Consider the following 17,175-nt stretch of genomic DNA (forward strand, 5'->3'; position numbering starts at 1 on the left):
AGGTTTAAGTAGTTCTAAGTTCTAGGGGACTGATGACCTCAGAAGTTAAGTCCCATAGTGCTCAGAGCCATTTGAACCATTAGTATACAGGGTGTTACAAAAAGGTACGGCCAAACTTTCAGGAAACATTCCTCACACACAAAGAAAGAAAATATGTTATGTGGACATGTGTCCGGAAACGCTTACTTTCCATGTTAGAGCTCATTTTATTACTTCTCTTCAAATCACATTAATCATGGAATGGAAACACACAGCAACAGAACGTACCAGCGTGACTTCAAACACTTTGTTACAGGAAATGTTCAAAATGTCCTCCGTTAGCGAGGATACATGCATCCACCCTCCGTCGCATGGAGTCCCTGATGCGCTGATGCAGCCCTGGAGAATGGCGTATTGTATCACAGCCGTCCACAATACGAGCACGAAAAGTCTCTACATTTGGTACCGGGGCTGCGTAGACAAGAGCTTTCAAATGCCCCCATAAATGAAAGTCAAGAGGGTTGAGGTCAGGAGAGCGTGGAGGCCATGGAATTGGTCCGCGTTTACCAATCCGTCGGTCACCGAATCTGTTGTTGAGAAGCGTACGAACACTTCGACTGAAATGTGCAGGAGCTCCATCGTGCATGAACCACATGTTGTGTCGTACTTGTAAAGGCACATGTTCTAGCAGCACAGGTAGAGTATGCCGTATGAAATCATGATAACGTGCTCCATTGAGCGTAGGTGGAAGAACATGGAGCCCAATCAAGACATCACCAACAACGCCTGCCCAAATGTTCACAGAAAATCTGTGTTGATGACGTGATTGCACAATTGTGTGCGGATTCTCGTCAGCCCATACATGTTGATTGTGAAAATTTACAATTTGATCACGTTGGAGTACATACTGACGAAACTAAAATGAGCTCTAACATGGAAATTAAGCGCTTCCGGACACATGTCCACATAACATCTTTTCTTTATTTGTGTGTGAGGCATGTTTCCTGAAAGTTTGGCCGTACCTTTTTGTAACACCCTGTATACCACTGATGTAAATAGCGAAGAACAGCTTCGTCTCATGCCGACTACAGCTCCACCTGCGTCCGATAGTCACGTCCGAAGTCTCGATATTGGTTAATGATTCTCTTAAAGTTGAAAGACTTTTGTCTCATCCTGATATGTGCACATGAGTAGAACCTACAGATGTGTACGGTTCTGTCTGAATGCTTTATCTCTCTTTTATCAATAACTCATCTTTGATTTTCCGTTCTTCTGCATTTTAGCCTGTGTCACCTCTTTACAAGTCTACACATTGTGTTAAACCTAATGTCTTCAATTATCGGCGCTGCTTTTGCCTTGTCTTTATCGCCTCTCCATTGTTTCTCCCACTACCACACTAACGAGACGAGGATGGGATACCCAGTGTCTTTGTAATCTGTTCTAACTACCTATTAATTTGTTAGTTTTAACTTTCCACTTAATTTGCAGCATGTCTCTGTAGCATTGCAATTCAGTTAGTTGCAGCTTATTCTGCTGTAGTTAACTGTCCATATTTCACCTCCATGCGTTGCAATGCCGCAGAATATTCTTCCTCAGTTCTAAGTCAGTGTTTAATGTCAGTAGGTATCTTCTGTTGGAAAACTGCCTTCTATGCTTGTACTAAACTGCTCCGTTTAGATGTTGTCTCTCGAATGATATCTCTTCCATGAAAGCAGTAATCGCTCGCCTTTGTTTATCTTACCAAGTTCTAACAGTCAGGACACTTTATTCTCTTTTCTGTTACTCTTTGTTGGTTTCATTGTGTTTATTCTCAACTCGAAAGCGGTCTGAAGCAGTTGGTCGCCACCATTTTATAGTTACAGAAAATATCGTCTGCGGACTATTGAACAATTTCATTTCTAGTCTGAATTCCTCTTTAAATTGCCCCATTGACGTTTCGATATTCAGGATACACAGCAGTGGTAACAAACTGTGCCCAGCAAAAATTTATGTACTAGTCTCTATACAGGGTGAACGAGAAGTAAAAGAAAAGCTAACAACAAAAGAAGTCAAGAACCACACAGCAAATAACACGAAGTGGTTTCCAAAGACCGCACGTAAGTAGATGGCATTTCCTTTCTTCTTGCTAAGATAATTATCCTTTCGTTTCAGTTGAGTGAAGGACGAGCGAGCTGGCGCGGCAATTAGGAGAGTTTGTAGGAAGGGAAATGGTCAGCTTCGATTTATTGGCGAAATTAAAGAAAATCGCGTACGTAACACTAGCGCGACCCATTCTTGAGCGCTATTCGAGTGTTTGGGACCCCCACCAAGTCGCATTAAAGGAACACATCGATGCATTTCAGAACCATCCTCATATATTTGTTACCGGTAGGTTCGATAAACTCGCGAGTGTTACGGAGCTGCTTCGTGAAATCAAATGTGACCTCTGGTGGGAACACGACGTTCTTTTCGCGAAACACTGCTGAGAAAATTTAGAAACCGGCATTTGCAGCTGACTGCAGAACGATTCCATTGCCAGCAATGTACATTTCGCCTCAGGACCACGAAGATGAGAGAACTAAGCGCTCGTACGGAGTCATACAGACAGTCGGTTCCCCCTTGATCCATTTGCTAGTGGAACGGGAATGAATATCATCTTTTGAATTTGCACCTCTTGTCTTCCTTCCGTGTTTGAAGTTAAAGATATGGGATATAGGTTCCGCCTTTGAAAATACAATTTTTTGCATAAAATAGATCCAATAATTAGCAATGAACAGTAGTGGCGCAAAGTATCCACAACCATGCACCTTATGGTGGTTTACAGATTATGGTGTAGATGCAGAGTTCAAATTATCGCCCAGCCATTATGTACAGGTTTTCTGGGCGAATTCCTGGATGGTTTTACTAATAAAGCTGCGACCATTCCTCCTTCACTTCTTCACCATCTCAGCTAGTGCTTCTCTAATCACTTCCTTGTCTACGCTCCGTTACTATCTAATGTGTCTTCCTATCTTAGTGTTGTGTCAAAAGTTTGGATAATGACGTAGTACACTTTTAAAGTGTATGCTTTTCCACCTCCAAGAAGGGTTTAGTGGGCCTCGTCTTTCCACAAGAAGTTTCATGTCTGCCCTCATTAGTTTTAATTCCTGTAAGTCATCAAATATGTCCAAATAACGACTGTTGTAACAACAGTTTTCCTTCATTATTAAAAAACTTCCCTGTCTGTCTGTGGAATCATGTGGAGACCATTATTTATCGAGTATTTTATTTTTCTTTCACAGTTCCCACCACTTATCTTGTCGTAAAATATATCAGTTTGGCAGCATGAAGACACGGAGTGTAAATTTACTAATGTAAAGGTTTTCCGTTGCACAGGTGTTGCGGCTGAGTAGGGCCTCAATGGATCAGACGGCGACGGGCCAGATCGTGAACCTCATGTCGAACGACGTGAGCCGGTTCGACCTGTGCCCGCAGTATTTGCACTGGATGTGGATCTCCGTCATCCAGGTGCCCATCGTCACCTACTGCCTCTGGCGCTACGTCGGCATCGCCGCCATCATCGGCTTCTGCTTCATCTTCATGATCACCATCCCTATACAAGGTATGTACGTAGTACGTACTTGTGCTTCATCTTGTAAGTGGGTAGTTTAAACTGAATTAAAACGGAAACCAATTGCTGCGTTTTGTCCCATTAATACTTTCTGACCGATTTGGATTATCTTCAGGTGAAATGTCTTCTTAAATTGTTAAGGTTATATTTTGACACACAGCTCGTATCCTTTATTGACTCGTGAAACATTCCCATTTGAAGATGAATCAGATTGTCCCAAAAACGACAAGATGCAGCGAGTTGTTGCAGTGGTTATCACACTGTATTCACCGAACAGGTTTCAACACCCCCGTGGTTTCTCTAAATCGCTTAAGGCGAATTCCAAGAAGATTCCTTTGACACTACACTGTCGATATCGAAAGGGAGAGACTTATTATTTAACGTCAGATCGACGACGAGATCTATGGAAACAGATTGGGTAGGAACTCGTCGGAGTGCTTCTTTAATGAACGGTTCCATGTTTTCATTAAGCGATTTAGGGAAACCATGGAAAAACTCCAGGGCTCCCTAAGTTGGAATCCAGTGTATTAATCCGTGAGTAATCTCATTCGGTCTGACTGACTTCCTTAAGCATCCAGGTTAAATCCAAGACAGTGATCTGTTTCTGGCGTTCAACAAATAAGCAGCATTTCATAGTATGATACATTAACCTAAATCAAGCTGTGTAATATTTACAGTTGTCGAATTTTCAAATCTCTTCTAATACTGTCAGACAAGAACTGTAAATAGAAAAACAGGAGAAGGATCTAGAAGTGTATTACTTGTAAATAATTAAGGATGTTTTCTTCCACATCTAAGCTTTTAACTGACAAACTAAGCACAAGGAAAAAAAGTGTTTCCTATCCTAAATCATCCCAAGTTCCTTCTCCGCAATAAGAGTGTCATTTTACGTATTAGAATAGACCACACATCCGTAGTTACGACTGAAATTGCATTTTTCTTTGAATTGTACTTTTCTGCAAGCACCACTTAGGTCCCTGACTGCAAATAATTGTTGAAAGAGGAACTTAAAAATACCACGACAAGCAGTTTATATACAAAGTAATGCTATTTGGGATTTTATGTATCTGCTGGATCACTGCTATAGTCGTCGAGTTTCAGATGTCACCGCCGGTCGAAGTGGCCGTGCGGTTAAAGGCGTTGCAGTCTGGAACCGCAGGACCGCGACGGTCGCAGGTTCGAATCCTGCCTCGGGCATGGATGTTTGTGATGTCCTTAGGTTAGTTAGGTTTAACTAGTTCTAAGTTCTAGGGGACTAATGACCTCAGCAGTTGAGTCCCATAGTGCTCAGAGCCATTTCAGATGTCACCGTATTCTGACAAAAAAGAATAATAATAATAACAATGCTTTCGTTATGTTGCTATGTAAGGCATAACGATGTGTCAGTGATCGACAGAAGTGAAAATTCAAGGAATCGAGAACTCTGTCCTCGAGAACCAAAGGGATACATCTTACATTCGAGAAACGAGAAAGCGAATGAGATCTCGATTGCTGCTAAGGGCACCATAAGCTTCAGTCAAGCAGTCGGCTGTACTTGCGAAGTAATTTTATGTAAATGAAGTAAATCCTGTACTGTTTTAGATTCCACTTTACTCTCCGCATAAGAAGACATATTTTTGGCTTATACTGTTTTCCTTGTAATGCAGTCTTTCAGCATAAGTTGTTTCAAAGTAATTTATCCTCTTGTGGTTTCGTAATAAGGTCTGAAAATTAGTGGGGCTGTTTTGCAAAATGCCGTGAGTTTATCTTAATGTAAATATAAAGTTTTAAAGATCCTATATTATTTTTAAATACATTTCGAAGTTTGACGCACTATTTTGTGTAACATGTGAACAAGTGAAAGCTGTTGTCCGAATTCCACGTAGTCAGAGGCAGCTGGAAGTAAATGGAGACGAGTACACATTCGAGAACTGAGAATTACCACGAGCAGAAGTAAAAACCGTTATCGTTCTGATCTCGTGTACTCGCGATGCAAGCCGACCCAGAACGTGGACCGAGGGGCCTAGTTCTTGGATGTGGTGTTCGAATACGTCAGTTCTCTAGAACACCGACAACATGGAATCGAGAAATTCTCTGTTCTCGGATTTCCCAGCACCACATCGAGCTCTACCAGTTCAAGAGGTTATGCAATTGCGTGGCAGTTACCAGAGGGTGGTGTAATTCTCGGAATATCAGTACTGCAGACATGGTTCAGCAGGTACAGAATTATTGTTCACATAATATCCTGGGAAATCGCGGACAATGGCAATATAGGGGCTATAAAAGCCACGACGGCGTTTAAGACCGACGCCTCGTCGATAATTGACTCGGAAGGAAACAAAACTTGAGTTGCGCGCAGCGCAATTGGGAAAGGGTAATTGCAGGCATTGTGACGTAACGCGGTGTTTGCCGTTCCCAAGGTGAAGCCAATTATCACTGTGTAGCAGATCGGACGCCGAAGTTTCGTCACCCACGTCGTCAGCAAAAAAATAGCCACTGGCCGGCGACGTTGTAATTTGGCGGGCGTCACACTTCACTAGGAGACCTCTCTTGGCTCTCTTTTTATCCTTAATGGATACTTTACAAACCTACACGATAGGCGACAAGAAAATACTCATATAACATTAATTTTAATTTTATTCAAACGGTTTTTATCTGTCATTTGCAGATGAGAGTAACGCTAGTCATATGGTGTGCACTCGTATTTTTATGTTCGTACATTTGAAACTACATGTCATACACCTTCCCGCTGATAGTGTTTAGCCGGCCGAAGTGGCCGTGCGGTTCTGGCGCTGCAGTCTGGAACCGCGAGACCGCTACGGTCACAGGTTCGAATCCTGCCTCGGGCATGGATGTGTGTGATGTCCTTAGGTTAGTTAGGTTTAACTAGTTCTAAGGTCTAGGGGACTAATGACCTCAGAAGTTGAGTCCCATAGTTCTCAGAGCCATTTGAACCATTTGATAGTGTTTAATTCGCTTCTAGATATGGTGCGATGTAAACTTTGTAGTATAAGTTACAATCAGATATTTGCCTCCTACGAAGAGTCCATATCGGCATGTCTAGTGAATGTACAGCTTGCTAATGATTATGACGCTGAAGACACAATGTTTGAGACATTCAGCCAAATCGTATGATTGTCTGTGGTGAATACGACACCATGCACACAGCTGGAATTTGACCCAGGACAAATGTGCTCGATTTAGAGCTCAAGAACTCTACAGTACCCATATCCTCCAAATATGGTCCAAATACTATTGCCAAGAATTTTTGGTTGACGCCATTCGAACCAGCTACCTCTGGAAAAAAGAAACGAATCTTAGTTACACATTCATTCGCCACAGAGAGCCTTAGACAGAGAGAGTTGGCTCGGATTAGACAATGACGGCAGCAGGAGTCGACCCATCTTGGTTGAAAGTATCGCCTATGAGATTTAGGAGAAAACCAAAGATATTCTCACCTGGAACGACCGGACGGGAATTTGAACTGTAATATGCCATCTTAGTGAACCCAGCTGCGATAGAGATCTTGCCTAACTTTCTCTGTCGCCACTCTGTGAGCTTATGTTTTTCTCTCTAAAATCAAACGCTATTTTGAAGGGGAGGGGCATTGTATGGCGCTTTACTATCTAGCGCCTTGTCTTTTTCAGTACGTGTTAATACGGGAAAATGATGCAGTAAGCACATCGAATGAGCAAAGAAAGATATATTAGTATATCCGGTTCATAGGAATCATCCTAGTATTTGCCCAACCATGGAAAATTTGAATCTACACGGCAGGACGGGGATTTATTATCAATACAATGCATCAATTATTGAAGACTGGCATATTTCTAAGGCTTTATGCACTACGCACATTTCAGTTCATTTTGTGACAGAGAGAGAATAAGCAAAACTCGCCATACTTCGTAAGGCAAAAGTACAGAATTGCCCTTTAGACAGTAAAAAGTTTCGTAATGTACGTATTCAAATACCAATGTGATGGGAATTACAGTTTTGCTGTGGTAAGATATAGTGTTATTGGTGCAGATCCTACTTACATGTCATATACCCCGCAATACATAACATATTTACTGTCATGCAGTATGTAACGGAATTCTTCTTCTCCTTTCTTAACAGTCCTGATAAGGACCACATTCAGCCTGCTATGTTAGTTTTACACTTTTTACAACACTCCTTCACCTGTTCGAAGAGATTTCGGGATTGCAGCCGGTCGTCGTAAACTTTACTCCACGATATTTCAACTGGACACCTGCCAGTTATCTTCAGGTGAGCCATAGAAGATTTCGATGGCAGTTATCTTCAGGTGTGTCATCTAAGACTTCGATGGCTCACCTGAACATAACTGGCAGGTGTCCAGTTGAAATTTTAAATTTCACTCCTTCGTATATTTATTTTTTCTTTCTATTTTCTTTCCTGTCTTTTTGGAGGTGCTATGTCTCGGGAAAACTTTTCACTTCTTAAATATGTCCTTACAGAGTGTAAACGGCAACTGTTGACAACGTGTCACAGTGTCGTAATGTTAATTTGAGACGAAGAAATTGATGTAAAACACTTGCGGTCTATGAAGCTATGAAACAACACCAAATTGGCCTACAAAAGATTCTGCGCATGAGCACCCGGCGAGATTTGGAATACCCTCTTGCCCTCTTAAGCCACGTTCTTAATCGGTCAGATTTTAGAATTTTTTGAATTTCGTTAACATTAGCAATTTAAATTTTCCGTGAGGGTAATGAGAGAAAAATGACTTTTGTAAACGTTCAGAAAAACTAATTTCCTTCTAAACTTATAGTTTACAAGCACTGTAGTCTCGCAGTAAGGTAGGTAGGGAAACAAAACGATTTAATTGTTAATTTTATGCAGTTAAAATTCATAAAATTTTCTGGTAAAATTTACACAAGAAAGTGAATTTTACAATTTGTACGATTAAGAACAAGCTATGTTTTACATATGAGGAGGACTTTAACGATAATAAAGGAATGAGCTTCAAACAGTAAATGAGGCTCTCGTGATTAACTTTTTATTTCAAAATAGCAACAAACCTGTTTCTTACGCTGGTAAAACTTTTCTCCCCCTGTGAGAAAAATGAGACGATTTTATCAAACGGAATATGACGATTTTCAGTGCACTCAGTTATTGCATTTGCTGTATCCTCTCCTGGTGTTTATCCCATTAATGGTAATCATTCTTAAAGTTCTTCTTTTGGCCCTGAGATGAAATAAATCGTACAAAAAGACTTCCGCTGTATCGTTTATGTCGCTAGATTCGTCAACTACTATTGTTAAAGCGGGAACCAATTCAGGATCTTCGACTTGCTGGCTGATTATGTTTGAAAACATAATGACTGTTGTATCTTCACTGTTTTAGTAGACGGTAGTAACTTTTTAATTTTTTTAGGATATCTGCTTTGTTCTTCAATTCCTGAAATAGCTCTTCCGATGCATTTACAAAACGGCTTCTTACGCGCCTGTATATGGTCTTCCTCTCTTCGTAACCTCAGAGAATAAACATAAAACTTGCAATATTAACATGACTGGAAGACTGTGTCCAGTAATTAAATGCATAACTTGATTTTTCTTGAGTCTTCTGAAGTTCTTCAACTGGTTTCTTTCTTGCATCACCAACAGTTTCTTAGATGTAAAGTGTCCCTCCCAATTTGTTTTCTTGTTATGAGTCACTTTTCCATGAAAAATAGGAAATGTCGGAGGGCCAGCCAAGTTTTGAATAAAAAATGGCTCTGAGCACTATGGGACTCAACTGCTGTGATCATCAGTCCCCTAGAACTTAGAACTACTTAAACTAACCAACCTAAGGACATCACACACACCCATGCCCGAGGCAGGATTCGAACCTGCGACCGTAGCAGCAGCGCGGCTCCGGACTGGAGCGCCTAGAACCGCACGGCCACCGCGGCCGGCAGTTTTGAATAATGCGAAAGTCTCGCTCCCCTCAACTTTAAATGCATAGTTTCCGTGTTCCATTTTTATTTGCTTCTTCTCTGTAACCATTTCAAACAATGCACCCAAATTTTTTTCATTTTATAATGACAAAGCTACCAACACAAAACAAATACAATTCTTAAATACTTGACAAAATTTGCAGCTGGTTGGTAAAATACAGGAACTTTACGATTCGAGTAGGCACTTTCGTTGCCCGCGGGAGATTTGCGGACGCAACCAGCACTAACCACTGCACAAGGAGAATGTTGTCTTTCTGGCTCACTCAGCTCATGCATGTATCGCACGCGCCTCCCCCGCGCGTACAGACTGGTTGAAAATACTTAACCCCTAAGTGAGCAGAAGTGGTTAGGGAACACTGCATCACGAAGTTTCAGTCGCAGTGTGCGTGCGTGTCGGCACGTGGTATCTTGAGGAAGAGCCATACTCAAGGGGCCAAAGAGCCGTATGTAGCTCGCTAGCCGTTGTTTGCCGAACATTGCTCTAGACAAATACCTTCAGAAATGGTTACCGATACTTAAATTTATATTATTTGTTAACAAATTTCTCTTCCTCAGAAATACTTTTGTTGCTATTAACAAATTTCTCTTCTTCAGAAATGCTTTGCTTGCTATATACAGACTGAATTTTAAATCCTCTCAGCATTGGTTATCATCGATTATTTTTCTGCTCAAATAGCATTTACTATTTTTAGTGGTTCATTTCCTAATCCTTTAGCATCACTTGATTTAATTCGACTAGATTCCATTACTCTTGTTTTACCTTCGTTGGTGTTTGTTTTATAATCTCTTTTAAAGACACTATCAGTTCCGATGAACTGGTTTTGTAAGCACTTTGACGAAAGGAGAAAATATGAAACAAATGAAGCAGGCGAAAGGGAATACAGAAGTTTAAAAATGATATCGTGCTGTCTTCTGCCTTCTTGTTCATTAACGCCAATTTCTTTTTTGTCATCGTGGACTTTCCTAAGCCAATTTCTCTTGTCAGCCTACTGTGCAGTTTTCCTAATTTCGTCTGTAATTTTTTGTGCAGTGGTGTATAACCTCAAATAGAATCGAATTTACAGTTCACTAATGTTTTTTTCCAAAACTGTTGCCTAATATCTTTCTCAGAGCACGCCCGTATTGCTAGTGGCGGAGTTGTCGATTTACAGCATCTGTACACCATGTAGTTGGCTGATGAATAGCCAGGTCTCATAACTTCATTTCTAACCTTGGAAGTTACTTCAGTATCTTCCTAGCAAACTATTCTAAATACAACAAAGCATGCTAGCGGAAAGGAATTAATGAGGATTGTTTTAGCGATATGCGCAGAGGCGTTGGGTTTTGTACGGTTGTATTGTAGAATCATATGCCGTATCGTGATCCATTCACATTTTCGCACAATTGTAAATTTCGTTTTCGCGTGTAATATAAATTAAACATAAGGGCCGCGCACGGCGATGGCAGATGTTACGTTCCCACGAGGCCAGCGCTGGCGCCTGTCGGTGAAACGCCGCGCCGGAGAAATCTGGCGCCGGAGCCGCCGCTGGCGGCGCCACCGGCGCAGTTACGAATGGCCGCCCTGCCAAACGCGAGTGTTCGTTGATCGCCAGCTCCAGGGGCCACTTTCGCTCTCCACTTAAGGGGAGAAGAGACCCATTTTCCACTACTGCTAAACCAATGTCGAGTTTGGTAGTGAAACCTCGGATACCGGAAACACTCTGTGCTCGTGCTCGCCACCATGAGATGTTTTGCATTCCTCTCGGAGAGTGAAGATGGTATCTTTAACTATGATTAAATCGCTAAAGGTTTTAACTCGTACAGATGATAAATGTACATTGTATATAAGGAAGCTAAAACACTGATCGAGATTCCCAACTGAAAAAAAGAGGATCGATAGAAAGTGGTATCATAATTATGGAGGATACACTGTTATAAATATAATCCAAATTGCAACAGAAGCTAGTAATTAAAATAAAAACAGAGTAAAATAAAAACAGAGTGAAAATCTCATTCTGAAAATAAAAACTATTTACTGATCTGTGATACACGTCGAGCTCTGTGTGTGTATCACCCGGAACAACATACACTTAGAATTCTTGGTAAAACCAACCAATCTATGTATGATGTATTTTCTGTTGGTTTTTGTCACAGGATCTTCGACCAACGTTTGTTCAACGTTCGCCCTGACGTTTCGTTAGCAAGAGTGGCTCTGTCAGCCTCTGATAATTCATGACTATAACAGACAAACAATTACTTTACCTAATACACATGTTGTTTTGTGTTGTGACTTGTTTATTTGGGCACTTATTGATCCTCCACAGCATCGCAAAACGAAATAGCGTTGTTCTTTAACGAGTTCTTGTCTTCATCAAACCAAGCTACTTTCTCACTGAATGCGTGTCAGCAACAGTGAGTCACAAGAACCTCATGTACCGCCACACTGCTACGTCATGGCGTCTTAAAATACGTAGGGTTTTCAGAGAGTAAGCTTCGTATGTTGTTCCATCCTAAGAGCATTGAGCAACAAGAGTGGCGCATTGTCAGAAGAGAGTACTTGTTCTGGATTTACTACAGACAAATTTCTGCTACGGTACGGAAAACAGGTGAATCACAGTGTGCGAGTGAAATGGCGGTACAGCTGGAAACGTACTCCAGAGCTGAAATACGCAGAACGGTGCGATTCTTATGGACAAAGCGTCTAAAATGCACACAGATTATCCGTGAAATTTTGGCGCTAAATGGACTAAGTGCAATGTCGCGTCCAGCTGTAGTGGAATTGGTGTTATCAAGACGACCAGGGCCGCACAGACGTTGGCGACGCTGATCAGGAAGGAGGGCCATTGACGTCGGCCACAGACGACAATGTCGCAGTCGAGTAACTCATTCGCGAAAATCGCAGAATAACTGTTGTAGGCATTGCTTAGCAGATGAGCAGTTGTGATGAGGACAAACCTCCTCGCCTCATCGGAAGAAATGCAGATCTGCGCCATCAGCAAAGAAGATCATGGTCACTGTTTCCTTCGACTATGAAGGAATCCATAGACAAGGGTTTTCGAAACGACACAACTATTAATACCGATTAGAACTATGCAGCACTAATATCGCCGCGAACACCATAAGGAACAAGAACCGCGAAAATTAAGCAAAGGCATTGTTGTCCTGCACGATAAGGCAACATCCCACAAGGTGTGCATAGCTCAAGCTTTAGTTCAACGTTTTCGAAGGGATATGTGGAAGCTTCCGCCATGCAATCCAGATCAGGATATTTTTTCAGTGATGAGCACGTTCACACAGCAGTTCATGAATGGCTCCGTGACGAAGCAGCGGATTTCTTCGTCGGATCATTCGTGACAGTGGCTAGATTGTATTGTGAGAAAATTGGACTGCGTAAAAATTGGGGCTTTGTACGGGCGCTGATGACCGCGTAGTTAAGCGCCCCACAAATCAAATATCATCATCATCATCTACCGTTGAGGAACTGAATGTTTGGTAAAAGGTTCGGACCGTTTCTAAAGATTTTATAGCTGTTGAAAAATCACTTTGAAGTGTAGTGAAGCAATCAATTATAATTACTCGGCCTCCGTGATAATGAGTGTCAACAAGTCGTGACATTGCAATCGTGATGTTTTTGCAGTACTTCCATCAAAGCGTGTAATGCAAACTGCATGGTACGATAAAATAACCATTTACGAGTGCTTCCTGAAAAGTAATGTTTCCGAGTTTTTTATTCTGTTCTCAATATCGGCTGAGATATGAAATGCCTTGCATATTATTCGCTCGACTTTCCCGCTTCGCTGACGCAAGTTACTACCATCTGGGGTCAGAAGATTCCGAATTGTAGCATGTAACATGGCGGTGTGTAACATAACTATGTTGGTGCCTCGGAAACAGTATGCTGTAATCGAGTTTCTAACCGCAGAAAACGTACCTCCAATTGAAATCCATAGAAGAATGAAAACTGTGTACGGTAATGTTTGTGTCCACATCAGTAATGTGTAACGTTGGGTTGTTTGTGCTCGTAATTAAGGAAACTGTGGTGCTAACCTCAACGTGTGAGACATACGATTTTCATCTGTATCCAAAACTTAAAGCTCACCTTCGAGGATTTGACTTTTGATAGCGATGAAGCGGCGCAAGCTAGATGTAAGGTTGTGACTCCGTCAACCAAGTCAAGCATTCCACAGTGATGGTATCAATAAACTGGCATCTCGTTGAGAGAAATGTATTCGTCGTCAGCGTGACTATGTTGAGATGATGATAACGTTTGGTTTATGGAGCGCTCAATTGCGCGGTCATCAGCGCCCGTACAAAGGCCCAATTTTTTACGCAGTCCAATCTAGCCACTATCACGAATGAAGAAGATGATGATGATGATGAAATGATGAAGATAACACGAGCACCCAGTCCTCGGGCAGAGAAAATCCCCAACCCGGCCGGGAATCGAACCCAGGACCCCGTGATCCAGAGGCAGTCACGCTAGCCACTAGACCACGAGCTGCGGACTGACTATGTTGAGAAATATATATTAGATATGAAGAATAAAGATTTAGAACGTTAATAAAATTTGTTTTAATTAAAAAGCTTTAAGATTTTCACATAAAAAGATTCTGAGGCATTAGTTTTCATCATGCTTTCGTAAGTTACACAAGAAAAATTCTTAATCAGGTGAAAACTTGGGATGATGCAAAGAGTGGAAAAATAGTAATGCTCAAAACTGTTGTAAATTGATGGATGCAAAAAGAGACATGTGTAGCGCAGTGACTAACAGCTCACTCGAAAAATCGGAGGTCCTCGGTTCAGTACCCGTTCGCTTCGATATGTTTTTATTTACGCTTAATATTCATCTCCACCAAACGTCTATGCAAGCAGTGTCAGGCGACACCGCTTCTCATAAACCGTGCCTCCTGAGGGGCTACGTGAAGTCGTTCCCCAGTCGGAGGAAGACAGGCATTTAACGCTTAGATCACATCCTGTACAGCACCGTGGTAAAGGTAAACCTACCAATGCTAGTGTGGTTGACCGTTTTACGTAAAGTCATAATCATGGTACACACAAGCCATATTCAGTACCTCTGCCCATTCAGTTTTAAGAGATTGTCTTAAAACACCATTTACATACAAATTATTTACAACATAAATTTGTCACTGTGGGCCACATTCACAAGTTTAGATGACAGTTTTCCAAATTAATGAACACCGTTTACACGACAGGGGCACGTGGTTCAAACTGATATGAATTAGTCACTAGACGGATATTTTCTGTAGTGAAATGACTGAGACAATCATGTTAAAATTATTAGACTAAAGCATGGGTTCTTAATATTTTAAAATCTATCCACATAAAGGTAGTTGAAATAGCTGGAATATCCTATTTTGCTGATTTTGACGATATTTTGTAGTTTTGTTAAAATTTCTCCTTACAGCTGCTCACTGGTTAATTCATTGTTTAGTACGTCACCACATTTAAGTCATAGCAGTTCGCCAGCAACTTGTGAAGCTCCTACTCTGATATGAGGAGATGATGATTGAATGTTTGTCAGACAGAGCGTAAATATAAATTACGCCGCCATCAACGCCAATGGATAATAAACACTAATTGCAGACAGTTAAAAACTTAGCGGAAGTATTTAATTTTTGAAAACTAGTTCTTGATAACTATACAATAAAAATGAGTTTCTTACGCATCACATTCATAATTTATGTATATTGAAAAAATTACTCCTTAATTTCTCTATAATAACGTTTTTATTTCTGTCATTGACGGCTTTTCTAATGTGAAGTAATGGGCAGGAAAGAGTGTTGCACCTGAGGATAGTGTACCTGGGAGCATTTAGTGTCACATGAAGGAATACGCACTGCAGACCGTTTCTATCGTTTCTGTGTTGTGTGATCAGAGGTTGTGTTTTAAGCAGTATTTGTATAACAGGTTGTAGTGTAGCAATTCGCTTTCAGACATACACTGTACATAAGTTTTTCGTTTATTTCGTTATGCTAAACAACCGTCAGTACGAAATGGCATCATCATAACACAAGCGGATGAGAGTCATTAGGGTATACACTTTAAACATGCGGCTCTTTGGAATGTTTCGTTAAAATTCTTTTACCAACCGTCAGCTTTCTAATGGTAGGTCTAGCCACTTAAAATCTATAACAAGCTCGGTCGCGCACAATATCAGTACTTGACAATAGTTCCTGTTTCCATGGGGTCAAAATAAACAAAAAATTACTTCCGATATGAATCATTTTGTGGCGCCCTGACAAATTTCATTTCCAGGTGGAGCTGTGTTCACTACAGTGGACACTCTCTTTCTTCTTCTTATTCTTACATAACGTAATTTTTTTCTGTGTGAGAATAATACAACCAGAACGGTGATGTTACAAGACAGCAACAAGCGTTAACACGTAACCTGCAGAACAGTACCCACAACCGATGTAGCAAAGGTTACTCTTACCAGAATAACCGCACTGCGTGGTACAGTGTGCAATAAGTGCGGAAAAAATGCACTCAACGAGTCCATTGTGGAGGGTTTCATCAATATCTGCCAAGTTCGTAATTGAATGTCAGTGCCAGAAGAAAGTGAAACACCCTTTTGGTTGGCTGCAGGAAGAAACTTTCACGAAGAAGGAATCCGACTTGTTCTCTTCAATCTCAATATGCTCTGTGAGTGCCTGATTGTTAATTCAGCTATTCACAGACGTTTCAGTCCCGTGTCGCCTACGTCCGTACTTAGTCGAATGAGTTTTAAGATTAATGAATTTCAGGATCTGTGACTAATCAGCAGACGCCATTGGCGTCTGAGAGGAAGTCTTTCAGCAGTCATTGAACTCGTTCGTGAGCTGTTGTACCAGAAATAGTACTGCTAACATATAACCATAGCAGTTACCATTTGCATTAAACTGCAACGGTGTTATATGCGAAATTATGTATCCGGATGATGATGATTGAGCCATGGAATATGAAGAAGATAGCACCATCAGACGACAAAGGTAATGTAACTTGCGTCTAGTAGACCAGATTTATTTTGCAATCTCAATAATGATTTACACTCTGGTGACAATTTCACAGGAAATGTAAGACGAAGTGAGAAGTCTGCATAATTTCATGAGTAGGTTTGTTGGTAATTTTCGAAACCACTACATTCTGTTTACGTTGGAGTCTTATTTGGGAAACTGAAATTATTAACTACGTGACTGACACGGATAAATGTTTTATTATGGTTTGAGAATGTTAGTTACAGTTTTTCTCCCAGGAGCGAGCGTATATAAGGTCAGTAATAATTTATGCAGCTGTTACCTCTCATTGTCACGGATACAGCACAAATGTGAAACACAGTAACGTATTATGACTGCTTTTTCAGCTGACATATTCAGTGTCAATTCATGAACACAAAAAGAGTACAGAAATAATTTTCATTGTTGTACTATTCTTTTGAGTACATCTGAACAGCATAAAATCTGTGACATTTGATCGAATGTCATTATTAACATATACTGCAATGCAACGACTATGGTCTAAATTAGTTGAATAAGATTGAAAAGTGGGTGTTAGATCGTCTGAAACTTTCAATGGCGGAGGAAAACCACGAAGAAAAATGTTAGTGACACGTAAATACTCATTAAAGTAAAATTTAAGCGACTTTGGTCCCGGAATTAATACGCATCATCCAGAAATTAACATTTAGTGTAATATA

The 17,175-nt window shown here is 40.9% G+C and overlaps 1 protein-coding gene across 2 annotated transcripts in view; it reads left to right on the top strand.

The window, feature by feature from the left end:
- LOC126162478 (ATP-binding cassette sub-family C member 4-like) overlaps positions 1-17,175 on the top strand; it is a 290,715-nt gene that overhangs the window by 223,250 nt on the left and 50,290 nt on the right. For both annotated transcript variants that reach the window (XM_049919019.1, XM_049919020.1), the window contains one exon: positions 3,334-3,559. In XM_049919019.1, coding sequence (XP_049774976.1) covers positions 3,334-3,559 — 226 coding nt within the window. The remainder of the gene's footprint in view (positions 1-3,333; positions 3,560-17,175) is intronic.

The sequence above is a fragment of the Schistocerca cancellata genome, chromosome 2, assembly GCF_023864275.1.
Source record: "Schistocerca cancellata isolate TAMUIC-IGC-003103 chromosome 2, iqSchCanc2.1, whole genome shotgun sequence".
NCBI classification, from domain to species: Eukaryota; Metazoa; Arthropoda; class Insecta; order Orthoptera; family Acrididae; genus Schistocerca; species Schistocerca cancellata.